The sequence below is a fragment of the Conger conger genome, chromosome 14, assembly GCF_963514075.1.
Source record: "Conger conger chromosome 14, fConCon1.1, whole genome shotgun sequence".
NCBI lineage: Eukaryota > Metazoa > Chordata > Actinopteri > Anguilliformes > Congridae > Conger > Conger conger.
The window spans coordinates 14,344,047-14,372,030 of record NC_083773.1 but is presented as its reverse complement, the minus strand read 5'-3'; the positions used below and the strand labels follow the sequence as shown (position 1 = coordinate 14,372,030).

Sequence of the window (27,984 nt, the reverse complement as noted above, 5' to 3'; positions counted from 1 at the left end):
GCATGCTATCCTCTAAAAAAAGCATTTGTTCAGTGTTTTATGTAAATACAATTGTAAAAAGACATTGAAATTAATTGGCAACATAATCTGATCAAGCTCATTGAAATATTTACACATTATATTCATTAGAATGTTGCAGAAAAAAATAATCTGAGACTATACATGTGCCTTTCCAGAAGGTAATTATTTGAAGCAGGAATAACCATAGAAACACTCTCCTTGGCACCAACAAGAGCCCACAAGCCCAACACTGCTGACTGATCCATATTCTAGACAGCTTGCAACTGTGCACACTGCCTTCATCCCAGAGTCTGGTTTTCACCCTCACTTAGACCATAAATGATGCAAATACAGTGGGGTGCAAAAATGTGGGCACTCGTGGTTTAAATGCCTGTTATAATTAATCTGTATGTTATCAAAAGCAAACGTTAACGCTAAATGGTACAGAGTTAAATATTACATGTCATTTGGCTGACACACTTATCCAGAACAACGTACAGTTGATTAGACTAAGCAGGAGACAATCCTCCCATGGAGCAATGCAGGGTTAAGGGCCTTGCTCAAGGACCCAACAGCTGTGTGGATCTTATTATGGCTACACCGGGGATCAAAAAACCGACCTTGCGGGTTCCAGTCATGTACCTTAATTAACCACTACGCAAATTTAAAAAATATTAAATTCATTTCAATGCCTGTGCAAAATGCCTGTTCGTTGCAAGGGGCCTGCGAAAAGTTTTGGGAACCCTTTTGGATTATTCTTTTTTTTTTTTTTTTTTTAATGATGATTACTAAGGCCCAGACCCAGGAGATTTACTTGTTAGGGCTTCAATTAATCAGGTGAGTATAATTCCAGGGCGTAACTTTTTATTCTGAAGTAACACCATGCCTATAATGCATCCAACTACTGTTGGCTGTTCTGTCTGGTGATAACAACCATGGGTTCCTCTAAACAGTTGTCCAAGGATTAAAGATAGTTAATTTCCACCAAGAAGGAGAAGGCTACAAAAACTCTCAATATTTAAACCTGGAAATGGAAGATAAAAGAAACAGTTGAAGTCAAGGCAAGGTCTGGAAGACCAAAAAAGATTTCAGGTAGAATGGCCCGATACCTGGTGAGAAATGCTCAGAAGAACCCACACAACAGCATTTTTTATTATTTTGAAACTGTAAAAAATGAAAATAAAAAGTAATTTTGCTTACAAATTTGAAGAAATGTGTCATGTTTAGTGTTGTACAATTTAGAGGTCAGGTTCGCTTCTGTTCACTTAGATATTAATTGTAAAAAGGCTTTTGTTGACCAGGGACATTTTTACACACTACTGTAGGTCCATTTTCTAAGCATGTAAATGCACGTCTTTAATTATTAATTACAGACCCCTGTAGATAAATAAATCCTGCAGAATGAGGCATGAGGCAGCCTTCGTTCCTCATCAGAGAGAGGGAGAGAAAGCAAAAGCTCTTTCAACATCCTTCTTTACAAATCAAACAGTGCCAGACAATCCAGCCAAATTTAATAAGTAGGAGTGGATCTTTGCAGATAGATGAACTGTTTTCTAAAGCTTTGAAACAAGGTTAGATGACAAGGCTCTATTTTTTCTCCCTTGTCGGATTATCTGTACTCAAAAGTGAGCTATGATTAACTGAGCTGGTATGAAGACTGGTTTATACTGGTTCACATAGTGGCTAGTCATAGTTTGCTGTAGGGGATAAGTGTTGAATGACAGGTGAAATCAATTGTTATTGAAACTAAAAATCTAACTAAAACTAAAAGTTATTGTGGTCACCATGGCACAATGACAAATCAAAAACTAGTAATGTGTTTGATTGTACATAGTAGTTAGTGTTACTGTTGTTACTGTCTAGTGTTTCTTTAAATTTACTTTAAATTCTAGATAGAGCCTTTAAATGTCCAGTTATATATCTCAGTAGCTAACATTCACTTCCAAGCTTCCGGCAGTTTCCTGTAATTACAAACATAACATGACCAATTAAAGAGAGGCTTTCTTTTCACAAAGAACTGTGTCAAATAAATAACATAGGCTGTGGTGAGCACTCTGTATGTCTTACTTCCTTCTTTTTTGAGAAATGGGGTGAGAATGGGAGTGTGTGCGCAGTCTGGCAGCTGAGGCGCTGGGGTGTTTAAGATTAAACATTGAGCAGGGGAAAGCCATGTGTGGTCAGCCTCACAGGCAATTCCTTCAGGCCCCTTCCCAACTGAGAGCAACAAACAATCCCATCTGGACCACAGAACCCAGGTCATGTGACCCAGTCAGGCTTGTTGTTATTATTCTGTTTATATTATAATTTTTTTTCTGTTTCAGCTCTTTCCAACAGCAAGTTCTCATCATCCCAAACCCAAAGCTTGCGCAAGTCAAGACAAAAAGACAAGAAAAATATCTTGTTCTGAATAACATTCACAGTTCTTAATCAAGTCCAGCAAAACTTTTTTTTCATCTTTTGGAGTTGAAAAGAGTGGAGCTTTCAATACCTTCACCGATCAGCTGGTCCTACTGGTTGGTATGGCAGGGATGTGGGTGGTTTGTTTTTAGAAGGCAAAATTGACTGTACAGCTTTGAGAGCAAAACAAATACACCATTAAAAATACTTAAATCAGCGGCTGGCACAAAGACACTGCATTTTACTTTTCACTGAAATGATATAAAGGTCCATTGTCTACAGAACTATTGATGAAATACTGTCGATATATTTAAATTGAATTCTGCATTAGCAGCAAAAGGTTAATAGCAGCAATATGCAGTATATGCCTCACATTGGATACATTAAATAACAAACAAATCCCCATCTTTCCATTACAGCATTCATTTCATTTTAAATGTATTACCATCAGACAGTCTTAAGGCCAGAACACTTTTAAATATAACAGAACCAATTACAATCAGTGATATACTATATTGCACATGTAAATTTATACCTGAGCTGGTTTATGTATTATTTGCAGTAGCAAAGGGGTTGAATAGTAATGCAATTCATGTTCCAATCCTCTTTTTATGATATCATATATTTACAAAATACTGAGTCATTTTCCTGTGCATTATGCTGCACAGCAGTAATGGCTGTCCTGGAAGCAGGTTGTGCACAACAGCTTGGCACAACACTACCTGGGTTAATGCTGGATCATTTTCAGGGCCATATGCTGAGGTTTGCTGACGGATCTGTCCTTCTGGCACTCATGCACAGCTCAAGCAGAGGGCTCGTTATTTCACAGGAGGAGATGAGCAGAGGTGTGCTGGTAGAAAAAGAGGTGAATAAACTCTGAGAAAATCAATGGAGGCCAAGCAGTGAGTGGGCGGGTGGAGATCTGAGGATAACTTTGTGCTTCGGCGCGGCATAAAATGATAAATGAAGGGAATTCCTGAATGCATGAGTCACCTGCATAATGCGCTTGTGTTATGCCACTTCATCATAAAGTTATTTGAAAGTCTATTTCCAATTGGCTAGTTCACACTTGTAATGATAAGAGAGCGTAACAATTTTTACTTCAGTCTGATTTATAACTTGCAGAAAAGCCATCTGGCAAAAAAGCCAGGCTTGCAGCAAGCTAGTTATCTGTAGTATACCAAGCCAAAGATTATATAGTGTCACATAATTTCTGCAGGTCTTCGCAAGGTCTACAGATACTGTCATCATGCACAACCCCTGTGGCTAAAGTTTAACTTTTTAAATTAGTGTATATGCCTACTCAGGGGACCACAATGCAGGGTTTCAGTTGAAATCATTTTTAATACAAGCATAAGTATTTCATGAGACAAGTCATTTCAGATTGTAGAAGCAATTGCTGTGGAAATATTTTGAGCAATGTTGGCTCTCAGACAGCATATTAACAAGCAATACATATTTTCTGCATTAGTACTAAGAAATTGAGGCAAATCTCAGACCTTTATTCTTATTAACAAAACTGTGCTTCTGGATTGTTGATCAATGATCAGAAAGGGACAATTAATTAAGTCAATTCATTAACCACTAATAATGATGGCATTTATGCAGGACTGTATTCTGCAGGCCAGAAGGGAGGGTAAGATGGGTGACTTCTCATTATCCCCAATACAGGTGTTGTCATTACAGAATGCACTATCACAGACTCTCCCCTGAATCCATAAAATGTTGTGATTGGCCCATACAGCCCAAGGTAACTCCGGCTATTATGGGATTTGCAAAACCTCACGTTCGCTCCTCTAGGGAAGGATCCAGGTAGTACCAGCTACACAACACTGTGTGAGCAGAGGGTAGGCATTAAAAACAATGCAAAGCATCAGTTAAGCACATTTTATCTAAAACACAAATTCACTCAGTGATCACTTTATTAGGTAGACCTGTACACCAGTGTGTTAATGCAAATATCTAATCAGCTAATCATGTGGCAGTAACTAAATGCATAAAAGCATGCAGATGAGGTCAAGAGGTTCAGCTGTTTCAGACCAAATATCTGAATGGGGATGAAATGTGAAGTGGCTTTGACCGTGGAATGAATGTTAGTGCCAGACAGGGTGGTTTGAGTAGCTCAGAAACAGCTGATCTCCTGGAATTTTCACGCAGAACAGTCTCTAGAATTCGCAGAGAATGGTGCAAACAAGAAAAAACATTCAGTGAGCAGCAGTTCTGCAAGCAGAAACACGTTGACTGGTCGAAGCTGACAGGAAGGTGACAGTAATGCAAATAATCATGCATTACAAAAGTGGTATGCAGAAGAGCATATCTGAATACACAACGTATTAAACCTCTAAGTGGATAGGCTACAGCAAGTCTAAAAAAATAACTCTAATAAATGCCTAATAAAGTGCTCACTGAGTATATATTCCTCATGAGATCTGTCACAAAGAAACAACACAATTCATACAATGCCCCCACACTGTGAAAATTCTCATTATTTTTGTGTCACAATCATGAACGTATGTATGTATTCTCATTAAACAGACATTTCTTTTTTTGTCTGATCCCTCAAATGCAAATTTTATCAAAATAACTTTCCTTTGATTTCTCATTTAGTTTAAGAAGTGCTGATGTCTGTTGTAACTGGGATTAAAGATCTAGCAGGAGAGATAAAATGTCCTGGAATGGAACAGACTATCGCACCATCACCAGTGGTCTGCTGTCTGAATGCTGATAAAAACTGGTTTGGATTTCTTTCTGATGTGTGAGAGTGAGTCAATGTCCTCCACAGTTCCACACAATTTCTCTTTTAAAATAAATATATTCTGTCTCACAGTGAATGGATTCTAACACAATGCATATTTGTATAAGGAACTTGGTAACTTGGTACCAATAACTTCCTCTCCAGGCCACATTTTACATTTAACTATACTATGCCAATTCAAAATTACTCCTGCAAAGTAGGAACTCTGCTAGAACTTGAATGATGCCGTTCTCAAGGTATATTTTTGTATACTTAAAAATGTTCTGCAGTGTGTGGTACTGTAAAATATTTGTTTTCTAACTTAGATTTTCCTAGTATGTTTAAATGTCATCACCTTTGGCAAATAGTTGCTTACAACATGGAACAAAAAGTAAAAGTACTGAGTACTGAAACTCAAGTAAAAAACAATGCAGAATGCAAATTTTTGCTGATATTGTCCTCAAATTTGGAAGTGGATTTGTCCAGTGCTGTGAGTTGGCTCCATTGTGTTTCTAAGTGCGCAAGCCACAGCTACAATAATCTGTATCCAGTCAAACACAGAAAATATTTTCAGTGAAAAAAAAAAAACCCTTCTACTTTTATTGTGTTTGAGCTTCTGTAACTTTGTTTCAGTAATATTTGGAGTAATTCTGACTCTTGGAAAACAAGAAGAGACCAGGATTATGCCTGTAGTCCAAAGGATTCAAGAATAGTAATAGTTTTATTTTGACTATGACACTTTTCTGTCAAGAAAAGGGGTGATACTTAAGGGGTTAAAGGCATTGCAATCTATGATTTAAGATACATTTTGTAGTGTAGGGGCAGAAAATCATTCAAACATTAAACATCAAGATCATTCTATGAAAATCCATTCATACCTAAATGGCAACCCGTAACTTGCTATCAGTGGATGCAAAATTACACCGCAAGACTTTTAACCAGATCAAAAACAAAAAAAGGAGGAGTTTTATTCTATTAATATTTTTAAAGCATTGGGCAGCCAAGGAGCTTAGTATGCTAAATCACTTCAATATAAAGTCTCAAGTTCTCAAATAAAAGTGTTGTCCCCCAAAGGTTCTGTCTATGTACTGGCATTTAGCTACCCTGTAGTTTTGAATTTGAGATCAGTGAAACTTAGAGCTGCACTGACAATATCTACCTGTGTGATTTGGTGGAAAATAGTGTTTCTACATTTTATATACATTTTTGTTCCCTTTATCAATGCATATCAAAATGCCTGATCATATCCTCTAGAATTAAATTAGGACCAAACAGGAAATAACACACATGCCTGATGTGCCACCAGAATCTGCAGATACAAAATCAAAAACACAAAATAAGACAATAGGCTACATTCCAAAATATATGAAAACTATGTTGCCACTACCTTCTTGTTCGCCAAGTTATTGAAAAACAGAATGTTTATTGTGACCTGCAGTACTGCTCTCCGAATGAATGAATAAATAAATAAATAAATAAACAAACAAATAAATAAATAAATAATGCTACTGTACACTGTAGGGGATAATAGTAGCTAGCTATTAAATTAACTTTTATGGTATCTGTCCAGGAAAGGACCACACAGCTTTAGTTCCAGAATGACATATTTGTTTACAGTTTGTAATTCCAGCTGGGGCTTTAACAATGTCAGTTGCCTCCTCCTGTTTTGAGATCGTGATGACAAAGCCCTGGCAGACTGTATAGCACGGGGGGCAATTCCAGTCCTGGAGGGCCAGTGTGTATGCAGGTTTTTGTTTCCAGCAATTACTCTGGCTAAAAGAGCTAATTGGCCATATACAGCAACACTAGTTCTCTCAGATTAGATCACAGTGAAATCATATCGTACAGGGACACAAGAACCGTCGTTGACTGTCATTATTGCCTTCATCAAGAAATGTAGCTAAAATGTCAGATGACATAAATATTAGAATAAGTAATTAAGACCAGCAGTTGGCATGAAAACCAGAAACTGATACAGCCCTCATTGCCCACCTCTGCTGTATAGTAATTGGAGGCAGGCTCTACAGGTTCTTGCCATTCTTAATATCGGGACACACATTTGAAATAGGCTACCTTTTAATACCGTTACGCACACTGGAAATGCTTTTCAGGGGCCCGTCAAATATACATAGCCTGCTACTTGCAAACCCCAATGGACTACAGACTCTTTGGGTCCTGACCCACGTCAAACACTGGCCTAGGTAGAATGTTTAATAAGGCTACTATTTTCTGTTGGAGTTAATCTATGGTATTTTTGAGGCAATTGCTGTAATAGTGACTTACTGTACATCCGATGGTTAGCCTCACATGAAGTCATGTTTGATGTTTCTGACAAAACATCTGAATAACAATTAATTACACGTGGATACAGTGTGGAAAGCCGATGGCCTGCAGACAGCACCAAGAGAAACAGCCGGACGGATATTGGTCTTAGCTATGCATAATATGCATGCTCTACGCGCCCCCCACCGTTCATTCAACAGCGACGCAATTCCGCATTCTAAAAAATACGATATTCTGCGTACGTATCTTCCAATGCGAATTTCCGTTTAGTACTGCTGTTTCGGAGAGAGCATGTAAATTATAAACCACAGACAATGTTAACTTTAGTGCAGCACAGATATCCAAACAGCCAAGTCAGCCAATGTGTAGCTTGCAAGGCAAGCTGCAAAACGGGCACTGTATAAACCACTTTGGTTAAAAAAAGGAAAATATGTATAGGTATAAATCGTTAACGATATCTTCAACGTGATATTTGATTTCAAGTGAGTATAATCAATCCGCAAGTATACACTTTTAACGACATTAGAAGTTAGACAATTTAGCTACTAGCTAACCCGGAAATGGTTTGTTATCCACATGAGAGGTGATATTGGGAAGCAATGTGCGCTTGTTGCTAGCTTGTGACAGTAGCAGCCGTGCATATTGCATGCGGATTAGACCCAATTGTCGTGTTCGTGTTAGCAAATGGAAGATACATACGCCTTATGAGTTACTTAGACTACCACGTTTGGATTTGAAGGTGAGAAAGAAGCTCATTATCAAGCGAGTTGCATCCGCTAACGAGCTAGCTAAATTAGAACTTAACGTAGCACAAGAACCTGTGTGATTCGGTTTCACAATTCACACACCGGGTAAGAATTGGGCAGCGAATAATTTATCTAGTATTTTTACCAATAATAACTTACCAGAGCTAGTGAAAAATATCTAGCTAACGCTATCTGGAAATTAGAAAAAATGTTTGGATGTCAACTGTTCGTTTAGCCACCGAAATATAGCTGTCACTATAATGAATGATACCATCAAAATAAGTAGCTGTTTTTTAATACTATCTGTCAATTTCTCCTCTTGTTTAGGCTACCAGTTATTGGGCAATAATAGACCAATTTTATTCGGGGAAAGCGAAGTACTTCTAATCCGTTATGTCAGCAATACAAGAAGGTAGTGAACCCCAGCGCCTGGGAAATTCTGCAGAGCAACTTTCACATGCCTTTATTGTCACTATTGGAGCAACCGTTCCTACGGGGTTCGAACAAACTGCTGCAGAGGAAGTCAATGAAAAAATTGGAGCGGATGTAAGAATTGGCAAGGACCGTGGAAGGATATACTTCGAAATAACTACTGAAGATCTGCCTCGAGTAAGAGTCGATCACAATTACCTCTTCTGTTCAGCATTTTATCTCTATTGCTGCAATGATTAAGACTTTGGCATAATCATGTATAAAACTTGCATCATAACAATGCATCAAGTTTTTCAGTAATTGCAGATATGGTGAAATCACATTGTGTTATGTTGTGCTTTCCCTGAACAGTGACTATCCTCCAGACAACAATGACGACATGATTGCTAATATTATTTTAGAAAGGAGTGTTGGTAGCTTTTTATATTTGATATTGCTTAACAATATGCTCACCGTCTTATGTCTGTATGTGTCAGATGGATTGTTTTGGTTCCTAAGAACATCTGTTTGCTTGTTTTAATCAGTCACTTGTTTAGCAGTTTCACTGCTACAAGAATAGTCTCACTATACACTGAACCGTTCTCTTTTCTTTGTAGGTGCATCTTCTGAAATCCGTTGACAACTTATTTGTGGTGGTGGAACACTATACCAACTATGAGTTTAAAGACACAAAGGTCTGTTTTACGTTTTACTTAAAAAATAGGCTATATAAACATACATTTTTTAAATAATAGCCTGTATATCCAGGATGTCATGAGGTCGTGCCTAGATACACTGATTCTGGAACTTATGATGTTACATGTTATTTTGCAAGTTGTTATAATGCAACTAGCAGTAATATTATTATGATATTGCTGTTAATAATGATAATAATAACCTTCATCAATGTTTCCATCATATTATGCATATGCAGTGATGAGTGAGAGGTTTATGGTTGTCCCCATTACCTGCAGGAGGAAACGTTGGAAGACTTCCAGAATCTTGCTTCCAAACTCTCGTGGAAAAATCCCCTGGAAGTGTGGAGGCTGAACAACGACGTGAAGAAGAAGAGGTGGCGCCGTAAAGGGGGAAATGTTCCCAAGGGGAAGGCCAGCGGGGCCAGCGGGGACAGCGGCAAAGACCAGGTAGAAGCGGTCGCCAAGGAAATGGAGAGCCTCAGACTGGAACCTGTATCACCAGCAGATGGCAGCAGAGAGCCTGAGGGCGACACTGCCCTGGATAACGAGGCCCCAGGCGGATTGGACCAGGATGCAGAGGGACGGGAGGAAGGGGCTGCAGACCTGCCAGTCAAGTTCAGAGTGACGTGCAATAGGGCAGGGGACAAGCACAACTTCACCTCCAATGACGCTGCGCGGGACTTTGGTGGGGCCGTGCAAGACTTCTTCCAGTGGAAGGCAGACATGACCAAGTTTGACATAGAGGTAATGGCTGTGTTGACAGGCTTGTTGTGTCTTTTGTTGTGACGTGCGATAGGTAAAACATGACATTAAATTAGTTATTTAGCGGACGGTTTTATCCAAAGCGACTTACAGTTAATTAAACTAAGCAGGGGACAACCTCCCCCTGGCATTATGGGCCGACAGATATCAGAGTCTTATTATGACTACACTGGGGGCTTGGACCACCAACCTTCCGGGTCCCAGTCATCTGCCTTAGCCACTAGGTTACAGGCTGCCCTAGACTGCAAACTGCAATTAAAAACCCACAATACACATATCTCCATTACATGTAGTGTAGCGAAGGGCCTGCATATTCATTCTCTGGTCTCCTTGTTGAAATATGTTTCATGTTAGAACTGTACAGAACCGATTTGTACATGTCATGAATGAAAAATTATGGGGAGTAAGGGCTCAGTATACCCATAGGAACTTAAGTATAGCGTGACAGGTGTGGATCTGGGAATGTCACGTGATTCATTTCATGAGAAGTAGCCTGTTTTCCTTGGCTCAAACACGGGTCTACTTCACGTTTGTTTTTCCTTCCATGTAATCCAGGTGCTCTTGAACATCCACGACAGCGAGGTGGTGATTGGCATCGCTCTGACGGAGGAGAGTCTCCACAGGAGGAACATCACACACTTCGGACCCACCACCCTGCGCTCCACCCTGGCCTATGGCATGCTCAGGTCGCAGTGCCACGCCTGTACCATTCTGCCCACACCCATATCCCCATATTCATCACACTGAGGCCAACTTTCATTTGCTGTTTCTACAAAACATTTCCAGACACCTGGTATGGAGACACGGTGTGGTTGTTGTGGCAACCACAAATTATTTGTTTTACAGGCAAACTTCGGTTTGGAAAGTATTTAACTGCACACTTTGGTTAGGAAGTCATGTAACACTGAATCTGAAGACAAATAGCTTAGGTTCCAACTGCATACAACTCAGCATGGTTTAATCATTTTTGCATATTTTTTCACGTCAGTGGAAATGGATAGCAAAATATATGTTTACTGTCATTTTTATGTGTCATTATGTGTCATTTAATACAGACTTTGCAAGCCTCAGGTTTCTGATGTTATAATTGACCCGATGTGTGGGACTGGAGCTATACCATTAGAGGTACGTTTTTGGCCTTGCTCAAATCACTTTTAAATGGATCTTGGTTTTAAATCTTATATAACTGACTACAAAAATATATATATATATATACGTATATATCCCCATTACATTATAGAGCTCACTGTTGTGGTCATATAAGGGTTTATACCTTTTAAGCTGTCATCTTGAAACTGGGGCAAGATGGCGTAGTATCCCTGTGAATGACTGTGAGTATCTCTCTTCCACTCAGTAGCCTGTGTTACTTTTCCGTAAGTTGATCTTTCCTTTGTATGTACCAGGGAGCCATGGAATGGCAGCAGTCTTTCTACCTGGCAGGAGACAACAACGACATGGCAGTGAGCCGCACGGTCAATAACATTGGCCATATCCACAAGAAGAGACAAATCAAGGGCAGGTAAGACTGGGACACCATCTTGTGAATAAAAATGATATCTAAATGGTTTGTTTGAAATGTTGACCCAGATGCCTGGTGAGGAGAGATCTGTTTAAGATGTTTTTACATGTGCATGCAGCACGGCCTGGGGTCTATCCATTGACACTCTGCAGTGGGACTTGTGCCGTTTACCCATGAGGACCAGCTCTGCAGATATCATCATCACAGATATGCCCTTTGGAAAGAGGTACTGCAATGTATCACCCTCATGAAAATGTTGTGTGCAAAAATTTACATGTCATTGGTATGCAGTGAGCTCAGAGCCTTTTCTTTTTTTTTTTTTTTTTTATTTTGCTCTGTACTCCAAAAAATTTGGTAAGAAATTGAACAATTCACTTGTGGTTAAAGCTCAGATTTTCAGCTTTTATTAAAGGGTATTTTATACATTTTTGTTTCACAAATTACAGTATATAGTCCCCCATTTTAGGGCACTGTAGTAGTTGGGATTAATGCCTTCACAGGTCTTTCTGAGCAGTCAGGTGTGTTCACTCGCTTCCTTAGTGCAGGTATAAGAAAGCTTTCAGTATCTAGTCTAGATCCTAGCCTTTTGATTGCCTTTAGAGTCCAAAAAACTGTCAAGAGACATTCTGTAGGCATTATGTAGGGCTTACCAAAGCAAACTTTTTGGAACATCATTGAGAAGGAGAACACTGAGTATGGAGCCAAATCAATGAAAAATGTCTTTATGGAGCTCACTCTATAGACACCATTCTGTGTGGCATGTTCTCGTGATTGAAGATATCTCAATTACTTTTTTATATGGGTGATATGGGTGTATAATACCTTTTTCATTTAATATATATATATATATATATATATATATATTTTTTTTTTTTTTGTGTTGTATTGTGTTAATATTGAATTGAATACGGAAAATATTTATTCTTAAGATCTGAAACCATCTAGTGTGACATATGCAATAGTAGACTTTCAGGCCACAGAGACATCTTGCTTACACTTGCCCTATACATTACTTAAATATAGCATTCATTTCTGTTCAAATCTGCTCTTCACTTTTTACGAGTGTGTGTCCGTTTACCATAGAATGGGATCAAGGAAGAAGAACTGGGATCTGTACCCTGCTTGTTTGAGAGAGATGGCACGTGTCTCCAGACCTGGAACAGGAAAGGCTGTGCTGTTGACTCAAGATAAGAAATGCTTTACCAAGGTAAGAAGAAATATTCCTGGTTAGCGAACAGTACCTTTAATTAAGCGGTCACTTGTGGTGAAGACTGGTCTTGCCTGGTTCAAGTCTTAGGTTGTGTTATGTTCCATATTGGTTTGGCTCAAACAATGTATAATATGCATCTGTCAATGTTTGAATTGCATTTCATGATTTTAACAAATTACTGAGTTGTGTATTATTGACCCCTTTACAGCTTTCATATGATGTCCTGCTTTTCAACGGGAACATGTGGCATAAATACTCTTTGTGTTTTGTTACCTCTGAGTTTGCAACATGGGCAGATGTAGGTTTATTTTTGAAAGGGATTTTTGTTTTTTGTAGGCTTTGTCGAGGATGGGGGGACTTTGGAGGAAGGCCCTCACTGTGTGGGTGAATATAGGGGGACTACATGCTGGTGTGTACCTCCTCAAACGAACTGGAGCGATTTTTGGGGAGACCCCCGAAGATGTCCGGGAACCACGAGGAGCCAACGACACGGCAGGGGCCACAAAAGAGCATGAATAGTTGCACCATGTTTTAACTTTATTGGTGGGTGGTCTGAAAGTGTACTGTTTTAAGACATTTACTTTTTCATGAGTGGTGTTGAAGTAAATGTAAGAAAGAGCTAACACAGATATTTCAGATCCGTTATCTCTAACAGGTTCACATGAGACACCATTTTTATGTTCTCCACTGGTTATTGTGTATGCCAAGAAAAATCTGTTTTGTTTTACTTACAGGCGTATGTCCTCAGAGAAAAATAGATTTGTTGCTGTCATCAATGAATCATGTCAGTTAGGATGATCAGAAATTGTTCTTCTTATGTAAGGTTACATAATTAGTTCTTATGTAATTATTCTTGTTTTGGTGTGAGTATTTGGATTCTATGTTGCACTAGTTAAACTAATGAATCGTACCTTTAAGAGTAAGTTCAAGTTAAAGTTGTCTGAAAGGATTTCAGGGCCTTGATTTGTTCATATTTACATAATTGAAAGTTTAATAAATATAGCTTTATTGAATAAAATGGTTTATTCATAGTTAGTTTTGTGTTTTTTCCTTTAACTTAAGCATGACTTAAATCATGAAATCTCTGAAAAATCTGAGCGGTGGGGTGAAATAATAATTACAGGAGATTACTATTCTAACAGAAATTGTGAACTATTTTGTTTCCATTTTCTTATATGGGGTTCTAGATACGAAAGTAGGGTCATGCCATAGTAACAGGACAATATTATTGTACTTCAACTTAATCGAGATGCAATGAGTAAAGTGAGAAAACATTAGGCCTATCTAAACAGCCTATAGTGAATTCAGGTAATGTGGGACACTTTTTGTGAATTCAGTTTCAGAGTGCCCTCATCACCAGTTTTATTAAGATACCTATAATGTTCCACATTTTTACAATCCTCATGTTAGCTATTCATATATATATATATATATATATATAGGCCAAATTGCAATGTATAGCAAATTATTTTGTAATTACTCTGCCAAGGTAATTACTTTCCTCTCTCTCTCTCTCTCTCTCTCTCACTCACTCACTCACTCACTCTCTCACACACACACACACACACACACACACACACACACACACACACAAAGTATTTAAACATTAATAAAATCCCTCCATCATTCTGCCTCTTATCCATTTATTTACAAGCACTCAGTCAATGTTATATAATCTTTCTTTGTGCAGAGTACTTTTTTAATGTCCCAAATTACCTGAAACCATGTATCTGAAATTACCATACACGTGAAGGTAATTTGGGACATTTTTTGGGGAATTTTAAAACGTTATACATTATATAAAACAAGTTTTTTCTTTATTGTGTTGTATTATCTTCAATAACCTGTATCCTGCCTACTTCCAATGAGTTACGTGATCATGATCGTAACATTTAAGGAGAAAGTTGGGAAGAAAAAGTTGATGTACATGAGATGTACTTCCCAAATTAAGTGAATTCACCCTTTCCCCAGAAGGTCTACCTGTAGTTTTTATTTTAGGTTTCGGAGCAGAGTGCGTTATCGGCATTGTGAGTCTAGATATATAGTCTATTGTCCTCCGCTAAATATCAGACGTAATGGGAAAATATTTCATTTTGGAATAGTTTTTACCTCCCGCTAAATAACAGGGATTAGCCTATTTATATCATTGGTGATGCTCTGCAAATACTGTGCACGTGTGTCCCGCCCCTCTAAATGACGCTGCCCCTGCCCTTCTGTAGTCTATAATTATCCCTAAACAGAATTGAGAAACTTGACAGGTACCCGGTCTTCAAAAGCGTAACACGCATTCATCGGTGCAGCTGAGCTGAGTACAACGAAATGATCTGGACAACTCTTCTTCTTTTCCATGGAGTTCTTATAATCTTCTGGATGCTTTCTAATCGGTCAAGGTATGTCGCCTAATATGATAATTCATCTGTCATCTGAAGTTATCCAGCCGTTATCATTTTGGAATAACTAAATGTGTCTCTGGAACAATTAGGCAGATTTGCCTTTTTACTGTTATGTATCCTATACGAAGCCTATGGTCACCTGTAGTTTCGTTTTGGGATCATTCTTTTTTAATTTGGCTACCTACCGTCACTAAAATTGACCGATCTGTGTGACTAAAACATTGATCGCAGTCGTGTCTCTGAACACATAATCCAAGGATTCGGATTACATTTCGGCTCTAATAAATAATAATAATAATAATAATAATAATAATAATAATAATAATAATAATAATAATAATAAGCATAATGATGATAGGCTATGCATTTTCGCATCTAGGGCAATCTACTTGGATTGTACATGGCACAGTAGCTAGTTCAGTAAATTCCCTCGCAAAAATGGGTTAGTAGCTACTATAGCCTACGTTATTTGCTGTGGAATAAATCACTGCTATACTATGCCACTGTTGGCTTACGTTATCTTACAGTTTTATGCATAAAACAGTGCTATGCCATGACACACAATAGTGTTATTAAATTAGCCTCCATGTTAACTCTTTCGTGTTTATATTGATATGTTGTCATTGTTTGCGTCTGTCTTCCCATAGGATTGGTTTCTCTAAACATATGGTTCTCCCCACTTTTTGTAAATATGTACAGATTGTTTGCTTTTCTAAGGACAAAAATATCCACACTTCAAATAAAAGTAATGTATTTGTGTACATTGTTGAAATAAAAGTTAAAATATTTATTCCATATCCGTCTTGCTCGTGTTATCATGGTGTTCTACATCCGAGCCAAAACTGCAATTCATTTTAAGTTAATAAACATGTTCTTGACAAATGTGTTTTGAAAACTATTGGACGATTTTTAAATGCAGATCGAAGAAAGAACCTCCTTTGGATAAAGGAGTCATTCCGTGGCTGGGTCACGCGCTTGAATTCGGAAGAGATGCCTCAAAGTTTTTAACGCGAATGAAGCTGAAACATGGCGACATCTTCACGGTAAGAATTGGGTCCAGAGAGAAGCTTGTGTCAGTTAGAAGACTCACTCTGCATGATTGAGGCCACTACAGGACGTATGCACACATCCTTTTTTATTCACATTTGTAAAATTCTTGAAGTAAAAATCAGGCAGATGCTCTTTGGGTTTGGTCCTGTCTTGGACAGAACATTTATCTATTATTATTAACCAATAACTTTGTCTACTAGGTACGTGTTGCTGGACTCTATGTGACGGTGTTGCTGGACCCAAACTCGTACGATGCAGTCCTGGAGGACTCGGTCACACTGGACTTCACTCGCTATGCCGAGGTGCTGATGCGAAGGATCTTCAGTTTGTCGCTCCCCAATCACAACGCTTCCACGGAGAAGGCCTTAATGAGGCGGTAAGTGAAGTATTATTACTTGAAGCAGCAAGTGTGGCAAGCAATCCACTTACATTATTTTCTGTCCAGATTTTGTCAGTTCTTAATTTTTAATATTATATTATTGGGGGTATCGTGGATTCCGTCTTACATGTGCACAAGCATAACATTCTGTCTAAAGAGCTTGCTCTATTATGAATGTGGTTTTTGTGGGTTTTGACTCTTTGCAGCACTGCCTGTATGAATGCCCCTTACATCTTCCCTTATAAAAGTCCATCTGTCACACTGGGGTTAGAGTGGTCTGCAGATGTAGTGATGTTTCTTTTAGATTTTGTGATTTTTGTGTAACGATTGAACTCCACAGGGATGCCTACAGATGTACTGTGTTAAAAATGAAGCAAGCTAGATTTTAATCCTCTTGTGTTCTCAGCATACTGTAGGTGTCAAACAAGTGCACTCTACCTTGAAAATGCCAGGCCCATTTGTTTTGTTATCTGAGACTCTGTTCATGAGAAGGAATGTTTTTGTGCTCAACAAGGCTTTAGAGTGGCTGGGACTGCACCAGTGGAGGATGAATAGTGTTTGCAGGGACTGCGTTACAACAGTTGTGCCACAGTGCTTTATCACAGTCAAGATATTATCTGAATGAATCTGACTCTCAATTCATAATGGATACTGTGTGGGATGATGATTCAACCAGGAGGCTGGATTATAGGTAAACAGTAAAAAACCTTTTTATATCCAGTGGTTAGACATCACGCAACACAGGTTATTTTGTACTTTTGCTAATCATTTTTAAAGAGGAAATATGTGGCTGGAGTTGCTTTTGGGGAGTGCTTTAATAAGCTGTCAATTGGCAGATTAGTATTGACTTTAGATAATTAGGAGAGTATTGGTGATAAATAAATTAATTGAGTCAGGAAATATTCATGAACATAAAATGAAGTCACGGAAACATCTCTTTTGTTTTATAAATGCAAATACACCTTTGGGTATTTGTCGTGCTGTACGTGTTACAAAGCTAAAGCTCAGAATAATGTCCTGCCTGGATCAAATAAAATGACTCAAACCTTACAATTGAAAGGAAAATAATAATCTGATAACATATCCATAGAAACCGTACACAAACATCCAATGGTGACGTATTCATTAGCATGTTCAATCGGTGACGCATGGGAAGACATGCATCATAGAGCCGCAGTTAATAAATCAATGTTGTTCCCGTGCCCTGTCGCCTCTGTGCCTACAGGCACTTCCAAGGAGAGGGTCTTACCTGCCTCAATAGTGTTATGGAGGGGAATCTCCAGGCCCTGCTGCAATCTGAGACTCCCCAGGACCGGGAGAACTGGAAACGTGACGGGCTCTTCAACTTCTGCTACAGCCTGCTATTTAGGTACAGCATTCATTCAGTCAGTCTGAGGCCTGGGGTTCCCTCACGCCGGATAAACAGTTTAAAACCTCCAGACACTCCATGTAAATAGAGGAAATGGTGTTTACCTAATGATGGGGAATGACACTTAACTGGAGTCCAAATACAAAACAAAATGCTATTTTTGCTGTATTGATTTATTTAATTATTTATTGATGTGAACATTATTTTTGGGCCCACACATCAGGGTATCAGGGTTAGGGCTGCTCCAAAGTACTGTTTAACTGGAAATGGAATAGGAAAAAATCTTGTCAATATGAATGTATTCCATTCATTACAAAAGGTACAGGTAAAGGTACAAATTTATGGGATAGTCAACTGTCCATACAGTATACTTAAACAGCAACAAGAAGAGGCACTAATGTGAATTCCATTAATGACAATACTGTGCCATTGCTTCAGTGTAGCCCAGGTTATCATCTCGTCCTGAAATGACAAGCACTCCCCCACCTCTTTGAACAGGGCTGGATACCTAACGCTGTTTGGAGCAGAGCAGAACGACCGCAACAGAGACTCGTCTGCAGTCTACCAGGAGTTCCGAAAGTTTGACGCCCTCCTGACGAAAATGGCACGAAACACGCTGAACTCAGGTGACAGAGTAGCTCTCTGGCTGATAGTCTTACCATATCTACTTGTTTTTGTTGTTAAGCCATCAAAATCCCATTTGAAATGGGTGATATTCAGACTAGGTGCTAGGGAAGTGCGTCAGACTGTACAATTTTCATGGTGACATTGTGTACTGCTGTAAAAAAAAAAAAGTGTTTCATTTAAAAAAGTTAGTGTCTGTGCTGCATTCAAATTTTACGTTTAAGTGAACTTGAGAAGAGTTGACAACTTGTCTTCTCAAGTTCACTTAACATAATATATTTTTTTACTGTGTAGGATCCCCCTGTAGTTCCCCTTCTTTGGAGAAGAGTGTAAAAGGTCTGATGCCAACCTGACTCTTATTAGAACAGCAGCTTTAACATACCCAAGGAACATTATGTAACAGAATATTTCAGCACTCTGTTTAAGAACGAATTGACCTTATCCACAACATGGGCTTATTCGGTTGGATGCTCCCATGTTGGCTGTGAGCATTCAGCTTTCAGTGATGCAACAGTATATTAAAAACATATCAATTACACACACCTCGCACCATGATCACAGTGTATTGATGTATAGGCATGATAAGCACTTAATTATTAAGCGTTCTCAAGAGTATGTTCAAGATTAAGCTCAATAATCATGCCAACCCATGAGTGAAGACACAAAACAGTATTAAAACCTGCCTGCGCCCCACCCTCTCGTGTCACACATAACACTCTGCCTGCATGCACGGCATCTCCCTTTCACCTGCCACTTTCTCCCTTACATTTCCTTTGTCTTTCCCTGGTGTCACCATCACTCTTGTTACCCAATCCTTCCGTCTGTCTCAGTATTCACGGCTTATCCGTGTTTACCATCAGTCTCGCGGCCGTGACCGTATCCTCCCCTCGCGTGCTTTACGCAGGATTGCGGAGGTGTTCGGACTTTATCTATTTCCAGTCCCAACCTGTCTCACCGCTGCCCGTTTCCCCCGCCACAGAGGAGAAGGGGATCTCCGGGTCTGTGCGTCAGCGGCTGTGGGGCCTACTGTCCGCGGCCCTGCCCAGGGGGAAGACTGAAGACCGCTGGCTGCAGAACTACCTGCGGCACCTGCGGGAGGAGGGCGTGGACGTGGAGACGCAGAAACGGGCCGCGTTGCTTCAGCTCTGGGCCACGCAGGTCAGCCGCACTTTGCATTCATTTTGGAACTTTGGGTGCGGGTTTTGTTGCCATGACACCCAGAAATAAAATAAATAAATTAACAAGGTGGGGCATTATTCCTATTGCGTGCCGCCCTAAGGGAATCCCTGGAGTTGGTTGACTTCATTGCTGTGGTGACATTCCAATGCAAATGTCATCACTCCGTCGTGTGTCAGTGCAGATGCAGTATGTGGCTTCCTCGTTGCTGTGCATCATACTGTAACTCATTACGAAAGCATATCTGAAAATAAATCACCAGGCGGGAACACGCAAGCAATCCTCTGTTTGTCTAACTTCACTCAGGCCAGAGCACTTTATGTAATTTATGTTAGGAACAGATGTTACGAATTACACACTTGAGTTTTAGCGTACTTACCCTTAAACACCCCGAAGAAACAAATGTGAATCAATTTCTCAGCACAGAATATGAAACACCCACAAATAAAAAAGTGACGCATTCATATTACCTTATGTAATTTAACATAATGTAACGTGACATGTGAAGCAATAAATACCGGTACATGGCGTTATCAGTAAGGGCTAGCTGAAGAGTGTTGTGAGGTATAGGAATGAGGAATCAGGCTGTGGTCGTGGCGGGGTTCATGTATGAGACTGTTCTCTGCGCCATAAGGGCTCTCAGAGGGCCTTTCCCAGGCCGGAAGGAATGTCCTTGGTGCTGGTGTGTCCCCTGGATCACTTCCCCATGCATCCCCTGAATAGAGGATGGCAGCCTGTCTCATACAGTGCTGCTTCCACGCTAATCACATTCACTAAATCCCACCAGCCCATTTCCCAGAGCCGCCACTAGGTACTCTCTCACTGGGCTGCAGTACCGCTATGGGCCACATGGGTACAATGTTGGCTTAGTAATTTGCTTGTTGAGTTGTAAGTGAGAAAACTAATATGTTATACACAAAATAATGTGATAATGAAAGCTGTTGTCATGACGGTAAATGTAAAATGCAATTATTGTGGTATTTTAGGTCAAAAAGTCGATATAAAATGAAAAAATGAAAAGAAAACAGAGCTCCCTCCACACCCAGCTCCGTTCCACGCTGCACACACCTAAATGTACTCAAGTGTTGCACACACTTTGGTTACACATTAAAGGAAACTGCAATGCTGAGGGTTGGGGGTCTTGCCCAACCATTAGTCAGTTCCTCACTCAGGTACAACAGAGAAATATGACTCAGGATCAGATATTTAGATGATGCAAGTTGAATATTATATTAGTAAAACTGCAAGGCATCATCTGCCTTTTACTTCTGCTTTCTGTTGCTGATGTGAATCTGGTCCCTGCTTCCTCCAGGGTAATGTTGGTCCTGCTGCTTTCTGGCTGCTCGGCTTCCTGTTGACCAACCCTGAGGCCATGTCTGCTGTGAAAAAGGAGTTTGACAGCCTCTCTGTGCTAGCAGATTCACCACAGCACCTCCCATTCGACAAGTTACAGAACACCCCAGTGTTTGGTGAGTGTTTGGTGGCCTGTGCATGTCCCCAAAGCCAAATTAGCATTACTGCAGAACTAGGAGAAGAAATGTTTTATACTTACACTTGATGCTTGACACTATGTGATGCTTGACACTATGTGCTTCCTATTTGTCTTCACACCAAGTTACTGTTTGCTGTCGTGAACTGTTAAGAGTTAAGAGACTTCCCGTGTTGTTTAGTGTAGTTGCATTCCATGGAAATATTTTGGTCACCACGGGTTGCAGGAGGTCATGAATGAAAAGTATTTAGTCTTTAGGTTTTTTTTGGACTGAGTGACTAAATGGAAAAGTGTGTGTTAGTCCTCCAGGGCACGGAAGCAGCTTTTCAATGTGCAGGTGCCCAATAAGGGAGTTGACCTCTGAGCCACATAACCTGATCCACTCAGCGAATAAGAGCTGACCTTTAATTAAAACCAGATACGTCTCTTCTGCAAATCATTCCTCGGCCACGTTTGTCTGCTTCCTGCAGGCTGACAGTAAAGTATTTAACAAGGAACATTCACAGTGATTTAAAGCCCTCGTTTTTATGGAACACCAGCAGTCTTATGAAAAGGAAGAAGGAAAGGAAAAGGAACATGTTTGGTAACATGCTCAAGGCTTGGCAGCAGTTCTCTATCTTGGATTTGAACATGCAGTGTTCCGGTTCTGCCTAATCCTCTAAAAGCTGTGGCATACTATCGGTCTACTCTGTAACCTGCTACTGTGTGATATGGTGTTATATGCAACTTTGGGATGAATCTCTCAAAAATACAGAAAACAAAGCTGGTCCCAAATGCCCAACATAAATGAAGAGGCTAAAGACCTCACAGTCTCTGCTGGTTTGATGAGCCTGGATGGACTGAAGGGTCTATCCCCCTGATTAAGCTGACTGTTCCTATGTTACTGTGTGACAGACAGTGCACTCAGCGAGACCCTGAGGCTCACCGCGGCCCCTTTCATCACGCGAGAGGTGCTGAACAACAAGACGCTACGCATGGCCGACGGCCAGGAGTACGACATCAGGAAGGGGGACCGGATGTGCCTGTTCCCCTACATCAGCCCCCAGATGGACCCCGAAATCCACCAGGAACCCGAGGTGAGACCTGCCTCCACCGCTGGGCACTGATGCCTTAGCTGAGGCTGATCAACAACAGGACAGGATTGTGGCTTTGCCGAAGGTTGTGAACTCAGCCTTCCCCCGTCAGCTAAAGCTATTGTGCCGTTCCCTGCCACCTCAACCCCCCCCCGGGCTAGTCGGCGCATATGTCATTGTAAACCTATTGTTATTTTAGTCAAGTGCAGTGGCTTAAAAACAATGCAAATGGTTTGTACAGTTACATAATAACAAAGTGTAGACATGTATGTGGGCACTGTTCTCATCAGCCTCAGATTACCTATGGAAAGGTTAAACCCAGATTTGAATGCTGTATGATTAACTGTGTGCTGTAATAGAAACAAAGATAATAGACGTGGGAAGCTGTTAGACTGCTGTGTGAGCTCGTCCTCCATCACACTTCCCCAATGTACACACAGACAGAAATGGTCTGGAGTCGTAACTAATCGTTATGGTCGCCGATTGTGAAACAACCTCTTAAGCTTTCAGCCAGCATGTTAGCGTGACTGGTTGCACGCCAGGGAAACACTAGCCTGTCGAACCACGTAGAAAACTTGCGTGTAATTAACATTCGTCTAACAGAATGTTTCTCGTCTGTCTCCCGTTGCAGAAATTCAAGTACGACAGGTTCTTGAATTCCAACGGCAGCGAGAGAAGGGATTTCTACAAGGGCGGGAAGCGGCTGAAGTACTACACCATGCCGTGGGGCGCAGGGAAGAACGAGTGCGTGGGCCGCCTCTTCGCCATCGGCAGCATCAAACGGTAAGCATTCCACACTCGCCACGTGATCGCAGAACAGGCAACTCTTAGGTCACCAAAAGCCTCTGGAAGGGGCTTTAGTGTTGGCAGGGAGTAATCGATTAGCTTATTGAAGGATACTGGCTGGTTGCCTGAGTTAGAAGCAAAAGCCATTAAAATAAATGAAAAGAGGAGCTCATTTGAGCCATAATTCATGGTCCCGGGTTACTTTATTTCTGTAATGAATTGGCATTAGGGTATTTCTTTCTGATCACTTGATTCAAATAACTACTTAATAAATTGCTGCTGTGCTTTTCCTGTGCATGATATTGGTTTGAATGAAATGATATTGTTCAGTGGAAAGGAAGTGAAATACCAAGTTTAGACTTAGCCTTTGTTTTGTGACAGTCAAGCGATGCATGAAGGTTATTAAATGATCTCACTTTCCCCCCACTCCCACCCCTGTGATGTCCAGGTTTTTGTTGACGGTGCTAACCCAGATGAACCTGGAGTTGTGTGACCAAGACTCTACCATGCCAAAAGTCAATGCCAGTCGCTATGGATTTGGGGTGCTACAACCAGAAGGAGATTTGGAAATACGCTACAAACTAAGATGCACACTTTAGGGCCCAGCAACTCTGCATGCCAAACATGTCAGTGCTAAATCAACTGTAACAACTCTAACTATTAACAGTTATAAGTTGGCTACTTTATCAGAGTTGATTTACATCAACATTTTATGCTGAACAGCTTTTTCATCTGTATAAATAAAAACATGTCCATATTTATAATATATTTTGTACTTATTTTTATATTTTGTCATTCATTAAATAATAAATATTGTTTGTTTTACTTTTCTACATAGTGTGTTTTATTCATTATTAGGAAATCTACGCCACAGGTACATTTCTGAGACAATATATTTTTTAACTTTTATTTATTAACGTTTTTTTAAAGTTTTTTTTTTTTAAAGAGAATGAGATTAAAGTGCACATTATCAGAAATCAATGACCACAAATGGGAACTAATTGTGGAGAAGATAAACAGACACGTTTGTCTGTTTTGCAATATATTTTACGATAGTTATTGTGTTTCAAACGAGTATACATTTATTTTGTTATTGTACTTCATGTCTGTATGTTTTATTACTCATTTATTTGTATTCTACCACGGAATAGCATTAAAGCAACTGCTTTAAAATAGTTGCTATTTTAATTGCATTTTGCCAGCACTGATGCCAAATAACTAGGCTATCTAGTGCATGTGTTTGAAGAAGGACCCGTTCTAAATAACGAGTCCGCAGTCAGTAGTTTAAACACTTTCTGACTGCTCATTAATTGTGCAGACCCGGTGTTTTCGGATAGTGTTAAACAATGGCTAGCTCAAGGGACATGACTGGAGGCTTTAGATTTATGTCCTGTTCTTTTATACTCAAGGCAATGGGAACAACAGCATCGCTTCTGACCCACTTTTTTACACGTCAGACGATTTTATTTCCAACGGGCGCTTCATTCTTCATCGAACACCTCCACTTCCGAGGGCACGATGGTTGCTTTAAATCTGGACTTTTTGTTCCCGCTCGGAGTCCCGGACATGTTTATGGGTAAGCGACGGGATTTTACTTCTGACTTGGACCTGTGTAATTAACCATCGGTCTTTTCATAAAAGCCATGCCTTTTCTTTTCTCCCAAATTAAGTATTTTATTCGAAACAAAGCAGGCTATGGTGTAACAATGTCTCGTTCCTCTACGGGTTTGTGGAAGATGACCGAGTACAGGCGCCTTCACAGCTATATTAATCATATGGGCATTTGTTTTTTTAACTAAAGTTTTTACTGGAGGACAGATACTTTGCAGTGATGGGCGGAGTGCTTGATATGCTTTTTAAAAACAATTCCATGTCATTAATTCCTACAATGCCATCTAATGGGGGATGGGGGCGTGCACGGTATGCTGCCTTCGTCGGAGTGAATTATGTGATTAACGGGTTATACGGTATGAGTGGAGTTGGGCGAGATCAGAGACATACATGTACTGTACACACAAAACAATGTTATTCTGTTCTTGGACAGAGGGATCGAGAACAGTTTCGTCAGAATTATTGTTTTCTTTGTGAGCGCTGCATGCGCGCGCTATAATTCTGGTCATGATTAGGCTACAAGCTCAGGTCCTGTAGGTCAGGACTTGTAGGCTATCGGTTCTGTCGCCTCTGGGGTTTGGCTACTATGTGGGAAATACGGAGTTTCTCTAACTTATAAGTAGCTGGTGTTAAATATAACTCATTTATCCACGTTCATAATCAATTCTTAATGTTTTATTATTTACATTACGAATGTCGTTCCAGCTGCTTTTTCTACAAAGATGAAACACGCATAGAGTCCTCAATCGACTTATAATGTAATTACTCAAATCAAGCTGCATAAAAACTGTGATTAAATAAATAAGCTTGTTTTGCCTATAAGAAATGTATACGCTATATTGATGTTTCAATCCAGTTTAAGGTTAGTTACCTACTCTGAAAAACGTTAAGGGATGGTGTGAGGCTTTGACTGAATCTTGATATCCGCGGAGTGGTAATGCGGGTATCAGTGGAGATATGTATCTCAATCTAAGCTGGAGGTGAGAGCTGCACAGCCAGTCCCTCGACCCTGGACAGCAAGGGTTAAAAACGCCGCCCGCCAGTGTGCAGGAGCCGGATGGTGGAGCTGCCGCGAGGTACCCCTCCTCAGAACCCCGCTGCTATGTCTTCCTTCACGGGAAGATACAAGAGTCAGGTACAACAAAAACCGTGCGGATTCACAACGACGGCTACTTGTTGATCTTTTTGCAGTTATCTCCAGTTGAAAAGAAACACAGTCCGAATAACTGACTGGTTATTTGTAAGGTTTTATCTTCTCCTGAAACATGTCTGGAACCAAAGTGATTACTTAAGATGCAGGGTCTGAGGAAGAGGAGTGAGAGGAAGAATAAACCAATGACGCGTCCCCCCATTTATCTCCGTTTAAGTGTTTTTAATTTCCTCTCCCTGACTGAGCCTGGTGGAGAGGACAGTTGATATATATCAGGCATGATCAGGAAGCCTTTTTCTTGACGTGTGTTAAGCCAGATAACGCAATGCTGTTTGCTAAATAATGTGTGTAGCTACTACAATACACAGTACACTGGTGTTAATACATGTGTTTGTCTTCATATTATACGGTTGGTCTGACTGTGCCAGCGAGGAATTCACACTACTGTCGCTTGAAAAGAAAACACTGACAATGCAAATACATTTTACATTAGCCTAAGTGCATCGCCTATGTTATGTCTTCTATACAGGATGCTTGGTCTATGTGTGTATATTTAACGTTGATGTAACTTGCTTTTCACTTTGTACGTAGCTACTTCTGTGCATATAATACATTACCCATTTGTTGTGACAAACAGATAGCTAACAGACAGCAAGTAGCTAACAGACACTTAACAAATCGACACTTTATGAGCTCTGTCGCTTTCGTATGAGATTCAATTATTTGGTCCCTAATGGCTTTTTGAAAATGGTGTAAGCCAACAATATTCACTGCTTGAACGAATATAACACGTTTCATTCCGAATCGTTCTTTCATACAGAAACACATATTGAACTGAGACTTGAACGGTTCTTCGAGATGTTCTTACTCTTAAACAAACCATGCCTAGTTGGACTATTGTCTCTTTGGGAAATATCCCATTTCCGAGAACATCTTACAGTACAAAAGGATTGCTGTGTTCTCTGATAAAATGAATGACTTCAATTGAAGTATTTTCAGAAGTTAACTTATTTCAGCACTGCAACAGAAAGGACAGTGCAACGAATTGATTGTTTCCAATAGTGACGGTGTTTTCAGCACTGCTTCACTGGACAGCGCTCGCTACTGGAGCCGAATTCTCTCATTAGACTTCCCCCACCCCACTGGTCGCAGGGAAAGCTGCTGGATTATTGTTGGAGCAGATTAAATTATCTATTTGCTCCTCCGATTATTGGATAAACCGACTGACATTGCCTGAGAAATGTTCTTTCTCAATGCAGGTCATCTTGGTCCGGTATCCATTTTAAGTGTTGCTGATATTTTCCAATCTTTTCTTCCCTCTCAGTCGCAAGAATGGAGAAACACAGATCCAAATGTAGACGCTAACTCAACGCCCGCGGTTTGTCTTCAGGACTGAGAGAATTTTGCCAATCGAAAGAAAGTGGATGAACTCTTCCGCAGGGATGAATAAATCCGGATCTCGGTCGGCTTGCTCGCTTCCCCCTGAGCCGGTGGAGATTCTCCGAAGCAAGGCGTGTTCCCGCCGTGTGAGGCTCAATGTCGGTGGTCTTGTGCACGAGGCTCTATGGAGAACGCTGGACAGGTTACCCCGAACCAGATTGGGTAAACTGCGAGACTGCAATACTCATGATTCCATAATGGAGATATGCGACGATTACAATTTGGAGCAGAACGAATACTTCTTTGACAGACACCCGGGGGCATTCACTTCAATTCTCAATTTTTACCGCACCGGAAAGTTACACATGATGGAGGAAATGTGTGCTTTGTCTTTCAGTCAAGAACTGGACTTCTGGGGAATCGACGAGATTTACCTGGAGTCCTGTTGCCAAGCTCGCTATCATCAGAAAAAAGAACAAATGAACGAGGAGCTTAAACGCGAAGCCGAGACTTTGAGGGACAGAGAAGGAGAGGAATTTGACGCCTCGTGTTGTACGGAGAAGCGAAGGAAACTTTGGGATCTCCTGGAGAAGCCAAGTTCATCACTTGCAGCGAAAGTGAGTATGTGGATATGGGTACCTTGTAGTTAAGAAGTAAAATTACTTTATATGCGCCACGTTGGTCTGTTAATTAATCAGTTCACATTTGTATTTGCTTTTGAACATGTTGAGTCTATCATAGGAT

At 40.2% G+C, this 27,984-nt stretch overlaps 3 protein-coding genes across 5 annotated transcripts in view; all 3 read left to right on the top strand.

Moving 5' to 3' along the window:
• Positions 1-7,712: 7,712 nt before the first annotated feature.
• Positions 7,713-13,795, top strand: thumpd3 (THUMP domain containing 3). Of its 3 annotated transcripts, none has more exons than XM_061219968.1 (10): positions 7,713-7,896; positions 8,488-8,769; positions 9,189-9,266; positions 9,546-10,013; positions 10,587-10,717; positions 11,087-11,156; positions 11,435-11,550; positions 11,669-11,776; positions 12,634-12,757; positions 13,097-13,795. In XM_061219968.1, the coding sequence occupies exons 2-10, from the start codon at positions 8,554-8,556 to the stop codon at positions 13,277-13,279; spliced, it is 1,494 nt and encodes a 497-aa protein (XP_061075952.1). In that variant the 5' UTR covers positions 7,713-7,896; positions 8,488-8,553; the 3' UTR covers positions 13,280-13,795. The 3 variants fall into 3 exon arrangements, with proteins under 3 accessions (XP_061075952.1, XP_061075951.1, XP_061075953.1); XM_061219967.1 differs by lacking the exon at positions 7,713-7,896 and adding an exon at positions 7,984-8,153; XM_061219969.1 differs by lacking the exon at positions 7,713-7,896 and adding an exon at positions 7,984-8,265.
• A 1,214-nt stretch (positions 13,796-15,009) lies between these two features.
• LOC133109966 (prostacyclin synthase-like) lies at positions 15,010-23,932 on the top strand. Its single transcript, XM_061219759.1, has 10 exons — positions 15,010-15,150; positions 16,073-16,196; positions 16,404-16,579; positions 17,808-17,951; positions 18,450-18,577; positions 19,555-19,733; positions 21,064-21,220; positions 22,135-22,316; positions 22,945-23,096; positions 23,548-23,932. Exons 1-10 carry the CDS (start codon positions 15,080-15,082, stop codon positions 23,696-23,698), a joined length of 1,464 nt encoding a protein of 487 aa, XP_061075743.1. The 5' UTR covers positions 15,010-15,079; the 3' UTR covers positions 23,699-23,932.
• Positions 23,933-27,299: 3,367 nt separating this feature from the next.
• LOC133110158 (potassium voltage-gated channel subfamily B member 1-like) overlaps positions 27,300-27,984 on the top strand; it is a 45,659-nt gene continuing 44,974 nt past the window's right edge. Inside the window, exon 1 of the mRNA XM_061220055.1 lies at positions 27,300-27,857. Within this exon, the coding sequence (XP_061076039.1) occupies positions 27,303-27,857 (555 nt within the window). The 5' untranslated portion in view covers positions 27,300-27,302. The remainder of the gene's footprint in view (positions 27,858-27,984) is intronic.